The sequence below is a fragment of the Lissotriton vulgaris genome, chromosome 2_1, assembly GCF_964263255.1.
Source record: "Lissotriton vulgaris chromosome 2_1, aLisVul1.2, whole genome shotgun sequence".
NCBI lineage: Eukaryota > Metazoa > Chordata > Amphibia > Caudata > Salamandridae > Lissotriton > Lissotriton vulgaris.
The window spans coordinates 1,956,901,147-1,956,917,835 of record NC_141687.1 but is presented as its reverse complement, the minus strand read 5'-3'; the positions used below and the strand labels follow the sequence as shown (position 1 = coordinate 1,956,917,835).

At 43.2% G+C, this 16,689-nt stretch overlaps 1 protein-coding gene across 2 annotated transcripts in view; it reads right to left on the bottom strand.

The window, feature by feature from the left end:
* WDR93 (WD repeat domain 93) overlaps nucleotides 1-16,689 on the bottom strand; it is a 693,419-nt gene that overhangs the window by 209,615 nt on the left and 467,115 nt on the right. For both annotated transcript variants that reach the window (XM_086958144.1, XM_086958145.1), the window contains exon 14: nucleotides 7,627-7,687. In XM_086958144.1, coding sequence (XP_086814270.1) covers nucleotides 7,627-7,687 — 61 coding nt within the window. The remainder of the gene's footprint in view (nucleotides 1-7,626; nucleotides 7,688-16,689) is intronic.

Sequence of the window (16,689 nt, the reverse complement as noted above, 5' to 3'; positions counted from 1 at the left end):
CCGGTATTGTGTAACTTATTTAATCAAATCTTTATGGGTGGAGCAGCTATAACAAGTACATGGAATGAGGCTATTATTTCTTTGCTACTTAAACTTGGCAAATCCCCTAGATCGTTAGATTCGTATAGACCTATATCACTCCTTAACTGTGATTATAAGTTCTTCACAAAGATTCTCGCTGATAGGTTAAGTTTAGTCATTCCTACGCTGATAGACCAAGATCAAAAAGGCTTCATTAGGGGTCGATATCTAAAAGAACTAACTTTTGCTCTTATTGGTATTATAGATATGGCAGTCACAAACGATCTTCCCTTGGCGGTAATAGCTTTAGATGCCGCCAAGGCTTTTGATCGAGTTAATTTTGTTTTCTTAAAAACTCTTTTTCAACATCTTAATTTGGGAAAGAGATTTACTGACTCTATCTTTTCTCTCTATGACTCTCCGACATCCAGGGTTCTGGTTAATAGATTATTAACTCCACCTGTGCAAATTATACGCGATACGAGACAAGGGTGTCCTCTGTCTCCACTACTGTTTAATTTATATATAGAACCACTAGCTTGCAGAATAAGGAGCTCAAACAGGATTCCGCTTTTTGGGGTGGCAAATTGGTAAAAACAAATAGGCCTCTATGCAGATGATATTGTTATTTTCTCCTCAAATTTGCATGGCTCTTTGGATGCCCTGACAGGTATCACTAAGGACTTTGGAGCTGTCTCTGGTTACAAGATCAACCTGGAAAAAAACGAGATTATGGCTTGGAACTTGCCTATAGAGGGGTTAGTCACTAAGGCGGATATGAGATACCTGGGGGTGAGGGTTACTCATAATATTGCGGATTTAACGAAAACAAATTTCTTTAGAGTTAAACAAGAAGTTTCGGCCATGCTTAAAGGATGGATGAATTTACCTTTGTTGTTATATGGCAGAACCAATTTAGTGAAGATGATGATCTTGCCAAAGGTAACCTTTCTGTTTGAGGTTAATCCGCTTGGATTTCGAAAGGAGTGGTTAGCCAAGCTCCAGAGCGAGATAGCTTCTTTTATTTGGGCATCAAAGGGGTCACGACTTTTGTGGAAAAAAATAAGAAGGAGGCTTTGTAAAGGAGGATTAGCTGCCCCGGACTTGCAAATTTATGCATGGGCTTTTGGATTGAAAAATTGTAGGATGCTATTGGGTACCTGCTTTCAGTCACCAAAAGGAGATTTATTTGGTGTGATGTTAAAGAATGGTGGTTATACAGACTTGGGTTCTCAGATCCTACGTTTTTTAAAAAGGTTAGGTTGAAAGTTCTATATGATTTGGCGGAGATGTGGTACAAGATTAGGAAATTCTTAAAGATACCATATTTGAGTTGTATGGCTCCAATATGGGACTCACCAGGTTCTCCGCCTTGGACAAAGGATTTATTGGCAATTCCATTAAAGAGAGAGGGTTCAGTTCGGAGATGGAATGACCTGTTTCAGGAGGGGAATTTGTTGGCATGGAGTGAATGCCAACAAAGGTGGGGGCAAGTCTTCTCAAGGTATAAATACTTACAGATTCAGAGCTGGGCGAAGGGCTTCGAAATTCAAATTGGAATGCAGAACGACTTTGAGGCAAAACTGGCGATGGAGGGGTCTTTTAAGAAGGAGGTGGCCTTGTGGTATTGGACAATGTTGGAGATGGAAGATGGCCCCTTCTTACTTCCAGAGGTCCTGTGGGAGCAAAGCTTGCCAAAGATAGCAACAGAAAACCAATGGCAAGTATCTATGGCTATACTATACAGAGTGGTTAAACCTGCGAATTTAAGGAGAAACCTTCTGTTCACAACCCACATGGCCTACTGGACTCCGCGCAGATTGATGAAACTTAAATCAAGTGGAGTGGTGGAGTGCGCAAAATGTAAGACCCCCAACGCCGATGACCTCCATATGTTTGTCTTTTGCTCAGAGATAAGAGGCTTTTGGCAAGATGTGAGTAACTGTCTATCTCAAGCTCTGAACCTGCAAATAGAGGTAAGCCCCGAACTTATAATTACTGGGAGAAATGACCTAGAGGAAGATAGAATTAATGACAATGTGAAATTCATTTTTTATTCTATACTACTGGCACGTACAGAACTTTGTAAGTTGTGGGTCTCTCCCCCTCTCTCCAAATGTTTTGGACTGGATAAAGTCTATGAGATATACAGCTAAATTAGATATGTTGAATCGCACCAGCAAAAAACTAGCATTTTGGGTACCGTTTCTTTTACGTTTTGGGTGATTGGTATGTGGGAAATTTTGAATTGCTTATTGAACAAAACAACATCAATCCTATGATTAAGCCCCACGCCTATCTCGCTAGTATTTGGGTTGACACTCAGGCTCAAGGAATGAGGATCAGACGGGCCTACCGGATGGGTCAAATGGCATCAAGGGCTTGGATAATATGCTGGCCAGACTCTGTGGAGGTGAGCCCGATGTCTCTTCCTCGATATACTAGCGTATGAGATACAAAAAACCCAGCAGGTGGAACAGTTAGTAAACTGGGTGGCGAGTTGGCAAATGAGGAAATGAGGATTAAAAAAATAAATAAATAAATAAATCATGAGCAAACTACTAAAATGGCGGACATGCCTCCGGAGTTACGAAAAATATATTTAGTGCACGATTGCACTAATATACTCGAAATGGATATAAACAATATAGCTGAATACAAGAAAGTCGAATGAATGAGTTTTAAGAAAAAGCAATTCGCTTAAAATATATTTTCTTGTAATTCATTACGGGAGAGTCGGTATATGTAATAATGGCCACCACTCGATAATGTTTAAAAATAAAATGAAATAGGTACGGTCATTCCAATTACGACCCTATAAATATGTATATACTTCGAATACTGAGGGTAAACACGATAATTCAAAACTTGAAACTGTCCGAACCAGTACGTTCTCTACTGTGTACGACAACGTCTTCAAAAAACTACAAACATGGTGCACACTTTTCTGCGGGCAAGGACGTCTTAATTGAACAAAGGCGCCGACCATCTCTTAATTAACTATAATCAACGTGTGTATATATAGAGACAACCCGGTGCAGTGTTCATTCTGACACTGGATACCAGGGAGACCGGGCAGGCGGTGCGTTTGTCGTCTATTAAGGTAAGAGTAGCCTGTGCTTTAACGACGATAGTGGGCTGGTTATATGGACCGGAGTTCCGATAAAACGAGTACTTCTCGCTAGCTCGCTTATAATTTAAAAGGGGATCTAGCTAGTTAAATAGACCGGAGTTCTGCTTACATGAGAAGCTTGCCTGCTCGCTTGTAATTTTAAAAAAAAGGAGATCTAGTGAGCTAACAGTAACCCTGAGTGCATGCTCTTGACCAGTATGTCTCCACTTAAAAACGCAAAACACAGTGCAGATACAGGATGTATCTAAATATACATAAAGTTAAAACACATTGGGAAAAAATGGGAAAAGGGGTTTAAGCACAATTGCACCTATCCTGTATACTGCCTAGTTATTTTGTATGGTGCCACGGATCGGAGATTCTTTTCCCTAGATCTCCCCAAACAAGAAACTTGTACTAGCAAACAATTTTTTCAACAAATGATCCAGCACACACATCAATGTATTAGGAATCTGTACAATAATAATCATTGAACACAAGTCAAAAGAGCTAAAAGAGTTCAGTAGCAGAGTCTTGACAGGCCCACCTCTGTTTTGACTATCTAGGTTATACAATGAAGCAAGTAGCAGAGTTTGAGTGCACATCAATGCTTTTTATATGTGTCCCTTGTAAATCTGTAAATATGTATAAAGATTGTGTAAATAGCAGAGATGTAAGAAATTGGAACTCAACAGGGTTTAGCACAATTTTTAAGAAACCACTATTTGAATTAGGTTGTAGTTCCTTTTAAGATGTTGTCAGTAATTGTAATGTGGAAAATAATGTTTTGTACTGTATTAATTGTACATATTTTAATTGTGTGTATATGTATATATATTGTTTGTAGCCCTGAAGAAGTCCGTGGAGGACGAAACGCGCTGGCTACAGGATTGAAGCAATAAATAAAGATTAAACTTCAAAAAAAATCTGAAGACTCTGCTACTGAACTCTTTTAGCTCTTTTGACTTGTGTTCAATGATTATTATTGTACAGATTCCTAATACATTGATGTGTGTGCTGGATCATTTGTTGAAAAAATAAAGTTAAAACACAATGGGAGGGAAAGAATGTGCTCCTTTTATTTTATTTTATTTTATTTTGAAACTAACGAATAAGTGTATCAGTACCAAATATAATATTCATGTAAAAGGTCTGCAAGGCAGAAGTATATATGTTATCAATATATATACAGCGCCCCCACTGAATAAAACTTTTCCTACTGTTTATCCAGATGGTAAGGATCACCTCAAATTAAAAAGAGGAAAGACGATCGCAACAAACCCCTTAGAAACAAAGGAGTGGGACTGTCTTAACAACCAGCACAAACCATAAATACAAACTTCCGTGGAGTTTATCCATTGACTCGCATGGCCTTAGAGAAAATACAAAGTAAGTAATAACGTTTGTAGTCCTGCTGCTAATATTCTCTACTTTTAAAATGATCTAATAAGATTTAAAAAAACAACGTCATTGTATATACAGATCCGTGACGATAAAGCAGAGTTGCAGGGGATCATCTATTGTTACCTCAACTCCCGGATCAACACTGGTACCGCAAAATAAAAATTGCTATAAATGTAAGATAAATGGATTAATTGTGTTCTTGACACCGTATGAGTTTTGAAGTAAAAATTTAAAAATCCCCATATACTGTATACTAATAAATGTTAATTTTTTTAGAAAGAAGATGTTTCTAATATAAGTCCTGAGGAAGGTGTCCAAATCATCGAAGCACCGAAACGCGTCGTCAAAACTGTTTTTTAATTGATTATTGTATATTTATGTACCAAGTATCATTTACTGTGACTTAAGAAGATATATGTATGATTTTTTATGTGTAAGAAAATGTTTATATAAAGTCTACCTATGAAACTTTTTTTTAATAAATATGCTTTTGATATATTTTATGTTATGATTTGACTTATGTACAAGTATATGACTAGTTGGGGATACAATTGCTTTAAGAAAGGTGTCATTGTTGACAATTTACACTTATGATCTAAGTTGCAATACACAGAAAGGAATTTTCTTTTTGTCACGGTATTTCCCGGTCCTTTCTGGGTTAATTAGGGAAAACTCTCTCCTTTTTCTGTCAGGCTTCTTGCAGAAAACACACGCCTATTCTTTGATATTTTATCCAAAGCCTCACACATGTCTCATCCTCTAGCAGCCATCGCTTTGGATGCTGAAAAAGCGTTTCATAGAGTTGAATGGCTATACATTTTTCGTACACTTCAGTGGTTTGGATTCGGTCCAAACATTTTGGGTCTCATTTCTATTTTATATTCCAATCCTAGGGCAGCTGGCACAGCGAATGGTGGAATTTCCTCCTACTTCGATATCGCTAGAGGTGTTAGACAGGATTGTCCCCTGTCTCCTTTTCTTTTCAATATTGCCCTGGAGCCTTTCCTACTCCGGATTCGTCAAAATTATAACATTCATGGTTTTACTTTTAATGATTCCAATATTAAAATGGCGGCTTATGCTGACAATGTGCTTTTATTATTGTCGCAGCCCCAAACTTCTCTTCCTGCTTTTTAGAAGAGGTACAATCCTTTGTGTTTCTGGCTATAAATTGAATAAAGACAAGTGTGAAATTCTGCCCTTGACAAAATATACTTTTAGTGCTGATTTAGCTATTTCAGGCTTTTCATGGAGTCCTCAATTCATTAAATATTTAGGTCTGCATTTTACCGCAACCGTAGCGGGGACAGTATCGCGTTACATGGATAATTGTATACAAAGAATATCTTCTTTAACGTCAAAGTGGCATCCACTATACCTATCATGGTGGGGTCGTTTGGATAACATAAATATGATGCTCTCTCCCATGGTCTTATATACAATTTCAAATATTCCATTGTCTATCCCTCTCAAACATTTTAGGAAAATTCACTTTATCTTATCCTCTTTTTTATGGGGACATAAGAAATCACGCATGTCTATTTGTAAATTAATTCATCCAAAATCGGAAGGTGGGACGAACTTCCCAGACTTCTCTCTTTATCATAAATCTTTCATGCTAACTCAATTGTCACGATGGCTCTCTGATACTTCTGCACACTGCCCTCTCTGGACTACATTAGAACTGTCTTTCATGTCTCCTTTCTCCTTTCAGGAATACCTATCCTTTACACGCACCCACAATCCATTTCCACTCCTATACTTAAACTTACTTCTAAACTTATCCCATCTACACCTTCGCCATCTTTTCTTAATTCTCCCATATGGCACAATCTACACATCCTAATTAACAATAAACCTTTCTATTGGAAAACCTGGAGGCAACGTGGGCTGATTTGGGTCAATCAATTATATAATCGGATTTAATTCTGCCCTTTGCACAAGCTCGTGTTGTCTTTGATTTCCCTTCATCTTTTTGCTCTAAATACTCCCTCCTAACACAAGCTATCCAATCTGCTTCCCTGCCTTTTCGACCACCTCCTTTAAAAAGTTCTCTCGATTCTGCTCATACTGCTAAACTACATTCTCTGTTGCTTACTCACTCTAAAGCTTCTACCATTTACAATTTTTTACATACCTCTTCCACACCAAGAAACAAACTCAGACAAAATTATTGTGGGAAAAGGATTTTGACACCTCCTGGAATGTTGACGTCAGGGATAAAATTTGGCTTAAGCTTAGGAAATCCTCCAGGGCTGCAAACACGACGCAAACGCTCTTCTTTATCTATATTAGACTTCTATTCTCACCTCCTACCCCCCACTCATTTCACTCTGATGTTTCACATGAATGTTGGTCTTGCTTGGCCCAACATGCTGATTTATTCCATTTACTCTTTAATTGCAAATTTTTTCGCCCTTTTTAGGAAAAGGTGTGGACTCAACTAAACTTGATTTTTCAGTCCACTCATCCATTTTTTACATTGCATATTTTTTTAGGTAGCTTATCTTCCATCTGGGAACATTCCGATTTTAATGTCAAAATAATTGACCTCTTTATAGCAGTAGCCTTCCAGTAAATAACGAGAAACTGGAAGGATTTCACTAAGCTTTCATATCAAGAATGGTGGTATGCGGTCCGTTATAATCATAGGCTAGACACTACAGTTGTATATCCATCACATTTGGCATCCAAACGTTCTGATTTATGGGCTCCAGTCATTTTATTCATTGATGCTAGTGCTAAATGCTCTACACCCCCTAGATCTCTGCAGCAAGAAGTTACTAAACCTCTATGACTTCCTTTGTGTTAATTTATATTTCTATGTATACCTTCTTTTGTACACTATAGCTGATGTTATCATTATTTTTGACTGTATTTGCATTTCTTACTTGTTATGTTTATACGCAGTTTATTTTCTAAACCCACTTTATACATAGTATATGAACCGACTGCCTTCATTGTTTTTATATTCTGCACATTGTTGTAATTCTTTTTTCCTAATAAACTTCTTCAGAATTTTAAAGAATTTAGTGAGATACCTAATGACATGATTAATGAGTTATTAAAACTGACTGTTTAACACTTACAGCACCGGGCAGAATGGAAACTGGCAGAACTGCGCTGATCCGATCACCGCCATTTTCTGATCTTGAAAAACATAAGAGCAAAAAAAGAAATAACAGTCAGAACTATTTTCAAGAATGTGTTGTCTTTAGTAATGCGGTAAAACAATGAAATAAAAGTGCACACAGAAATTGTAATTTTTCATATTGCTAACTAGGAGAAAAGGAGGGCGAGAGAGAGAATGGGTGTGCTCTCAAGGACTTCTTGTAGGAGTAGCTACCTTTTGAAATAGAAAGTGAATGGATGCATTCATATTAATTGAAAGGCTAGATCCACCACTTTAAATAGAAAATATTACAATACTTTGTATTACTACCTCCTCTCTACTTTCTTGTATCAGTCCTTAGTAAACGAGGTTTGCCAATTCCTCCACCCCCGGCACAATCTGACCTGGCTAAAGCAAAATCTTTCCGATCCTCCTCTCTCTGCTAACGGGCCATACATAGGTCTCGGCATACATGAAGCATAGGCTAGGCTATTACGGGGTTTCTGCAGACCTTGGTCTGTGTGTGTGACACGAAGGACCACTTCTGGGGCTAGGCTTACTGAGTTGAAGGCGTGCCACTTCTCCTTCTCTTTTCCTGTTTTGATGTCCCCATGGCTCCATGGGAGTGTGGCTAGACCGTACTTCGGTGTCCTTATGGGTTACCTTGCCACCCACCCTGTTCTGATGGGAGGTGGGCAGAGATGGTACCTGGAGTTTAACTTGCTGCTCTGCACTGCTGTTTCCCGCACAATGTCTTGCCTAAGACTCACGCTTCACAATGTAGAAGAGAGGCCTGTGGGGGGTTGGGCATTTGTAGGTGTGTTGTCTTCTCTCTGGGTGCATTGATGGGTTTACCTCCCACTACCTCAGACTGTAGTATGACTGTTTTGGTTTTCTGTAGTGCTCTCAGTGCTTCTCTCACGGTGCACAGGTTTGTTGCTCTTTTAGTCTGGGTTGTGCTGTGTGAGTCAGCTAATGGTGTGTGGATTACCACAGTAGCTTAGATTCCATCCCCCTCTTCGGCGCAGGTTTCTGACCTGGAGTTGAATCCTGGATGCAATGTCTCAGCAGATCCACTTTTTGGTGCTCTCGGCTGTAGGAAGTGAAGCCCTCCCTCTACAGCATCTGCCTGAATTGTCCTAGGAAAACCAGAGCTAGTTTGTCAGTTTTGGTCCTCCCTACTGGACTTTGTTGGGATAGGCTCCCCTCTTCCATTGTCCCCACCTTGATTGGGTTCTCTGTTTCACACTTTTTCTGGTTTGATGTACGGCCTGCTTACTGTCTAGACTCTTGTTCGTTTGGTCAAACGGACAATAGGCTGATGAGGTTGGGTGTTAAAAGCTTGCACTTTGGTTAGTGCCCTCTTTTTCACTATCACTTTGCCTGGAGTTGCTCGCTCCAGGGTTTTGAGTGTGTGCCAGGTTGTGTGACACTGTAGTTCCATGTGGCTATCTGGTCTAGGATCTTTGTGGCTGCCTGAGGATCTCCCTTGTTCCCAGGGGCAGGGTTGCTTCTCCTTCATTAGCCATGATTGACTTGGAGCTCCGGTCGTTTTTCCCCTTGTTTGTGGGCTACCTCTTTTGTTTTGGTGTGCTTTGCCTCCCAACAAGGATTGTTGGTGGCTGTCATTGGACGTTCGTGGGATGTGCTGGTTTACTCTGGCTCCACCCTACACTCTGACCCTTGCCTGTTTGGAGCTAGTTCCACCTTTGGTGTTGGTCTGGCCATTTCCCTTGGGGTACTGCTGGCTGGTACAACATTAATCCAACATCTTTGGGGAAGGGGGTTCAACTCAGTAATTGCATACAGAGTACAGAATGTCTAGGGTATGAACAATAGTAGCATACTTCTAGGTGTTTCATACAGGTATAATTGACAATATTCTTAATCATTAACCGGGACAACAACTGTGCAGCCACAAGGGGCTCCTTGCTAAACAAACAATGAACCAAACTAAATGCCAATAGGCCTTCCTTCCGAGTCACTTCTCTTGTGTCATCAGATGCATGTCTACTTGAACCTATCCATTTCCCGTCGCCCTGGCCCATCAAGCCAAACAGTCGTTTACGGATGTTAGTGTATACTGAAGTGTTGTAGTGCCTAGTTTTGCCTGAGCCACAGGTGGGGCATACAGGGCAGTGTCATCCAGGTGAATCAGCTCTATTCATGGAACAAAAAAACCTAGGATTGATCGGTAGTGCACATCAGATTTGGCTTTGAGTGCCAGCATATTCACCTCTTAGTGCATAGTCGCCTGTCTGCCACTTTCGGTCATCTTCCGAGTAGCAAGCACAAGTTCTTCTGCTTTCACCAATCTCAGCACATCACCCAGTCTCTGGTTCAATTCTGGCACTCTTTCGGACTTCCATGTCATTGGTATTTGTCATTTAGCCAAAACTATGTGAATCCCTTCGGTCTGGGCATTAAGCCCTACTGGCATAATGAAGAGTCCAACAGTAGCGTTTTCCCAACCAATTCACTAGTGATCTCAAGCACCTACCCCCCGTACAATGAGACAACCAGGCACTGCCACACATGGAAAATCCTGCCTGTGGGAATTGACAGTGGGGACTTATTGATCCGCACATTCATACATATGGGCGATACATGCAGGAGTAAGGTGGGAGTAACTTTGTACATTTTAGTCTGGCGTTGTGGGACACCCTTCGAACAAACTCTTAGACCTTTAATTTTCTTGTGCCCACGCTTCCCTGCTGAGCATGTTAGGGATATGCTATGGCACTATTGCCTGGCTGCTTGTTGGGTTTGGCCATGCGTGTGACAGACGTTGCGTTCAGTCTCTTGCTCAAGCTTTACTGTCCTATACCCCTACCTCCCGACTGTGCTTATTTGTGACTATGGATTTTGTTTGGTGGTGGCTGGATGTTCCTGGTTCCTTGGAGCATTTGTTACCTTCATGGAGTTCCCCTCCTCCCATCCTGTTGTAGCTGGGATACGTAGGCTTTGCCTTGCTTCTGTTTGGGCTCTGGGCCGTGTGCCCTTTCTTGGGTCCTCTTCTGTAATCCTGCCTCGGTAGTCGGTTTGGGATATATGTTGGACTGGTTCTTATGTTGGCCTGGCCTTTGCTGCCTCCACGCCTAGATTGGAACTTTGGTTTTTATCTTCAACTTGATAACCCTTATTTTTGGTTCTGCGTTCCTCTGCTTGTGCCAGATTCGGTACTGTTCCGTGTGCGGGTTAAAATATATTTGATGTGGTGCAGACATTCTACTTTTATAGAGCTTTTTTAATAAGGTTTTGCTGCGGAATTTTCCCAGAGCTAGTCCAGCACGGAACGGATTTTAGCTGGATAAGCAAGTCTGTGCTATTTAGACTCAGTTCAGAACAGAGAGGTCATGCGCGTGCCTGGGCCTAGCTGCAGCACACTTCTTATGAAGAGATTTGCAATATTCATGAGCTCTGTTGCCTTTTTGAAGCACCGGATATCTGCCCCACACACGGTCAAAGCTACTCCTTTCATTTTATACATCACCGAAGTTATTCCCGTATCGCAGCGCAGCTCCCACGTTCCGACTCACGGGGGGGACTTTTTTCCTTTGCTTGACCCATAGCAGGTTGCGATGGAAACACATGCCTGGATAATCAAAATCAGCAACTTACTCCAAAGAGCTTTAATTAACTTGAAATGTTTTCTTCCATTAGTTTTTTGTTCATAATTATGAACTCTGTCTTGCTTGCATTGATGGTAAGTTTTTGGAAGATGGGTTAATTTGTATTAGAAGCACTGCATCATCAGTGACAGTGACAAAGATAACCTGTATTTTTTCACCTCCTTTTATCAGCGTTTTCAAGTTCAGTCCAGGTTAAATTTTACTAGTGCACCAACTACTACAGGAAAAGGCAGGGTCGGTTTAAGGAGTTGGTTGAAGGCTCATTTCACTCAATGCTTAATTTAAAAAAAAAACATAAGTGCCAGGGCTCTCGTCGGTAGTTCACTGCAGTTTGCACCACACATTGCCCCTGCCAGCACTGCCAATGACAGAACCAATATAACTAATGACCATCACACTCCTACCAGTGTGATCAATTGGACTATTTCCGCCACCAAAGCTATAAGTATTGCTTGGGCAGCAGGTAATAGTCATTTTTAGGGTATATTGAATTAATAATGAACTGTTGTTGTGGTCATCTCTAAATTAACTAGACACCGCCCCCTTGTGGCAGGCTGTCCCAAGCGCTGGAGTTGACAATTTAGTGCAAGTGCCGAGCATCGGAAACCACCGGCTCAAATTAAGCACAGATTTCACTAATGCTCTTATATGCCGAGTTGAGTCTGCAATCTGTAGCTCATTTTAATATGTCTTTAGCACCAACTCCAGGCATTTAATTTATGAGCATGAAGAAGAAATTCATTTTAAAAAAATGCTTTGCGATAGGAGGAGCCGAGATGGTGGACTGAGCGGATGCAGTCACTAGGCACTCTCCACCCACTAATCAAATTAAGCAATACCGGTAGCAAAACAAGCATTTGCAAAGCAATCGGCCTCGCCTTTGGGACCTTATAAGCATTTCGCCATGCAGAACATTATCATACATTACTGCAAAGTAGCCTAGCTATGGACTGTGTGGCAGTGATCATGGGACGGGCACTAGATAAGTGAACGTTGTATTTGAGCTGTTAGGAGTTGGTTGAAGACAAATACATTAAATTATTGATACGTTTTAATTAAATGTGTAAAAAAAGGAGCCTACAAAAAAGTCTGTGTAAATTTGTGGAAATAAATAGGCATGTCCCTATTATATGACATTATCACCAGCTTTTGAGGCTTTTGATGTGGAGGAACTCTGCTCCCACACTTTCACCCATTCATTTTTAGTCTAAACTATAAGTAGTAATCTAACTACTAGTAATTCAAAAGAATGAACACCTAGAACTGCAACTGACACTTGGCAAGTATGTTGCACTTTGTGAACAGTGGCTTCTGAACTTTTGAAAGTGACCAACGCAAGGTAGTAAAGCAACCAATCTGAGGGCGGCAACGGCAGTGTACACACTGGACGACCAGTGTGCTGGGAGTGCATCACCGCAGCATGCCCTCGGAGTTCACAAGCAAACCTGTGAGGCACATGCTCCAAGCGCTACTCACCAGTGATGGTAAACGGCACTATAGACAGGTACCCTTTACAGATGTGGAGGCCAGGGCACAAGTCCTAAAAAAAGAAGTGGGGGGACGCTGTCACCGGAAGTGACGTCATGACAGGAAGTGACATCACGAAAAGTGGCTTGCACCATCGTGCTCATTGCCTCCCCTCGCAGACCCCTTAGATGCGATTGCATCTGAGAAATCAGCGCGTGAGCAGTGTGCTGTGAGCTACGATCTCGTCCCAGAGAGGCCAAAGAGTGAAGTCCAGCTGTTTTGCAGGGGGGACGGCGTTCACCTGGTAAAATAAGTGGCGGGACGCCGTCCACCCGTGTGGTACCCCGATTCGAGCCCTGGTGGAGGCTGATCAATGTGGCGCCCCCACATAGAAAGAAACACTTCTCAGAGCAGGGACTCTGCTCTGTACGTTTATGGCAAGACATTGAGCCTTAGCAGAAAGGAAGCCTGTGTATGTTTCTCACCAGGGGTGCATCATGGACTGTGTGCGGGGGAGGCGCCTAAGGCAGCCATTGATAGGTAGATGCTGCTGGGCCAAGAAAGACTGGTCAGGGCCAGGAGAGACGCCAGCCCTGCTCCCGAGATGTGCTAGCAGCAGTGCCCTCTGGAGGGGCAGATTATACCATTGTTGGTAAAGGGAGACATAGCAGCAGCGATGGCCCCGGAGCAGCCCCATTACCCGGCCACCACCCAGTCCCCATAATAACAGCAGTCAACTCTGCTGTGCACATTCCTGGGCATCCCATAAGTGATGTGCGCATGCGAAAGAAAAACAAGCAACTAAGTAGCTGCCCATGGCCATGCGGCGCAGATGTGCACCAAATACGTAGGAGACCTTTTTACAATGCCCCCGGTATGTGTAAGCAAAAAGGAGGGATGCACCTGCACTGCCACTGCCTGGCGGGAGCCCTCCTCTTCTCCAGGCTGGTCTCTGCGACCTCTTACTTGCCTGAGGCGCCTCCTTTCTTCACCAGTACAGGCTCACTTTTTGCCCTCCTCGGTCGGGGCAACAGCGCTGGCACTGGCAGCCGTGCCATGGTCTGGCCCTCTGTAGTAGACGGCCTGGGCTGGCTTTTCCGCCCTCTTTCTTGGCGCCTACTCATTATGGGGGTGGTTTCACGGTGCCCATGAAGTTTCTGGGCCTGTACCAGGCCTCCGGCGGCTGGACTTCAAGCAGAGTCCCTGCAGGTCAAGCCTTCTTGCCACATTTTTTCCTTGCTACAATGTGCCCTACCCACAACCAGACGCCTGACTTCCATTTACTGTCCTCTTTCCCGATTGAGCCTCGCCCACAACCAGGCAACTGTTGCCTGACTTTTGGGGCACTACTTTAAAAGCAAGCATTTGCATGCAATAGAACTTGCATTTACACGAGTCCTATTGCATTTAAAACAGGAGTGCGGGTGGGCAAAAAAGCACAAACAGGATTGCGGGCAGGGGGCTTTCGTGGAGAAGTGTGGCTCAGGGGTTAGAGGCGGCAGACCCGGAATCTGAGATCGGCCCTGGACCAGGGTTTAATTCCCCGCCTCGGCGGGTCTTGGGCTCAAAAATTCCACGGACTCGATAATTCTCGCTCCGGTGCCTTCTCGACTCACGGGTTCACACTCTGCGACTCTGGGCAATAGCTTGCTTAGTCTCCACAACGGCCCCTCGCGGCGGGATGCCTGGCTTTCACCTTGTGGATACCCTGCCGGGGTTATCTCACAGGGGAATACCAAGACGGGTTCCCTAAGCAAGCGCCGGGAAACCCTTTGTGGGTAGCTGTGCGCTATATAAGCTCAAATACATTTACATTTACATTTACTTTCTCAAGAACTCACGGAATGTGGGAGAGGATGGAGGAGGCACATGAACAAAATAGTGTTGACAGTAAAGGGGCCAGTAGCCACGGAAGGACACAAATGACGACATGGCCATTAGAAGGAGGGACTAACAAGCCTAAAATCAATGGGAAGGCTGTATTTAGGACCTAAGCCAATACAAGAGATGGGCGGAGAGTGGGCGCAGCGTACACAGAGCTTCCACGCTATATTATATACTGCGTCCATCGCGAAGTGAGCTGCGCATGCGCTGCAATGCTAGGCAAGACCTAAAGAGGCCATTTTATGAGTGGGTACAGCCTTGTCGAGGAACTAGGCCGGCAATGCACCAACATCCGACTTTACACAAAGCAATGTTGGTCACTGCAAGAGAAACACTGCTGAACAGAGAGAGCAGGCTGGCTTCTCAAGATAGCTTGCAAGACTTGGTGGGGGAGGCTTACACAGTACAAGAGGTGAACCAAAGGATGTAGAGGCAAAGTAACAGCACCCCAAGCATGACAGCCCCAGCAAAAGGAAACAGTAAACAGCTTCCCTTGGCCCTGAAGAGGTAAGTGCAGAGGGTCATCTATGTATTGAGGACTTCAGGAAGAGATGGCACAGCAGGGGGAGTACCAGAAGGCCTTTAGCAGTACTTATTCTGCCACCCTCTGAAGTAGCCCCTTAAAACAAGTATCAGGCCTCCCATTGCAGCCTAAATGCTAATTTGACTTGGCAATATAACCTTCTTGCCAAGCCTTAAACTCCCCTTAAATTGCATATATGTTCCCCCTATGGTAGACCCTAGGTAGCCCATAGGACAGGGTGATTTGGACATGGACTTTTAAGTTTTACATGTCTTGGTAGTAAAAAAACTCTCAATTTCGTATTATCACTACTGTGAGGCATAAAATTCATATAAAATAAATCACAACTCTGAAAATAACACTTTTAGAAAATTGTCATTTTCTTGTCCTAACCATTTGGTGTCTGTAGCCTGTTTCCTGGGTCACATGACAAGGTATAGTTGGCAGTTGGCCTTTGTGTATTCCTCTCAGACGTCCACACAAGAGAGGGCCTGGGTGTTGGCAGGATGGGCCATGCTGGCAGAATGGAGGGGGGGGGGGGGGGGGTGGGGGCGGAGATGTTCATAGCTCCACTTGCACTTCAAGACACTGCCTCAGATCACACACAAAGATCTTAACATTAGGCTTTTGTGATTTGAGATAACCTGATACCAGGGTGGGGAGACAAGACATTCCAGACACTTCTGTGGGGAGAAAAGTCCAAAAATGTCTTCCACTTCAGAGATGGCACCAGGCATAATCTTAGGACTAGTCTTAAAAAATAAGAAAAGGGGGGCACTGGGAGAAAATAAAGGTCCAGTGCCAGTGCTCAAAAACATTAGACAAATCAAGGCTGGGGGCCACTGTCACTAAGAAGAAAGTGTGGAAAGGTCAGTAGGGGGACAGTCAACAAGACTGTTTCTTGTTGCCCTCACGCATCTCCAGGGATGTCATGCTTCATCAGGCGGGTGCTCCTCGTCGTTGACATGCCCTAAAGGTCTACGAAGGGTCACTTTGACAGAGATCTTTTTAGTTTAGGTTGCCGTCTGATGAGTGCGAGTGTGTCCTAGGTGGGGTGATCAGTGAGGTGTTTTATTCAATCGATCAGGGAATTGTGAAGCGTGCTACTCACGCATGAGGGTCTCAAGGTGCTGGAGACCTGATTAACATAACAATACCAGAGCCGCATTCAGCTAAGCCCCTTCGGTCAGAGCAAGGAACATGCAGTCTGTGAAGGCTGCAAAAAGATAGGGCGAAAGGGCATGGGGACAGGGTAAGAGGTTAGGGGGGAAGGAGCGAGTTATCTCTCGATAGGAAGAGTAGCGTTAGAAGATTGAGGCAGTCAATGGTGGCTCCCAATATCCACGCAGTGTCTATAGATCGCATTACCCAGTAGTCAGCAGAGCTCCCTCTTAGATTCACCTACCCCATCCCTCTGCTCACCCGGGTCTAGGAAGAATGTTAGGGGAGTGTTGCTTTTGACAGCATCACCACTGAGATTCTTGGGAAGTTATGCACCATGCATATGAGGTGGCAACGTTGAAGTGGAGTATAA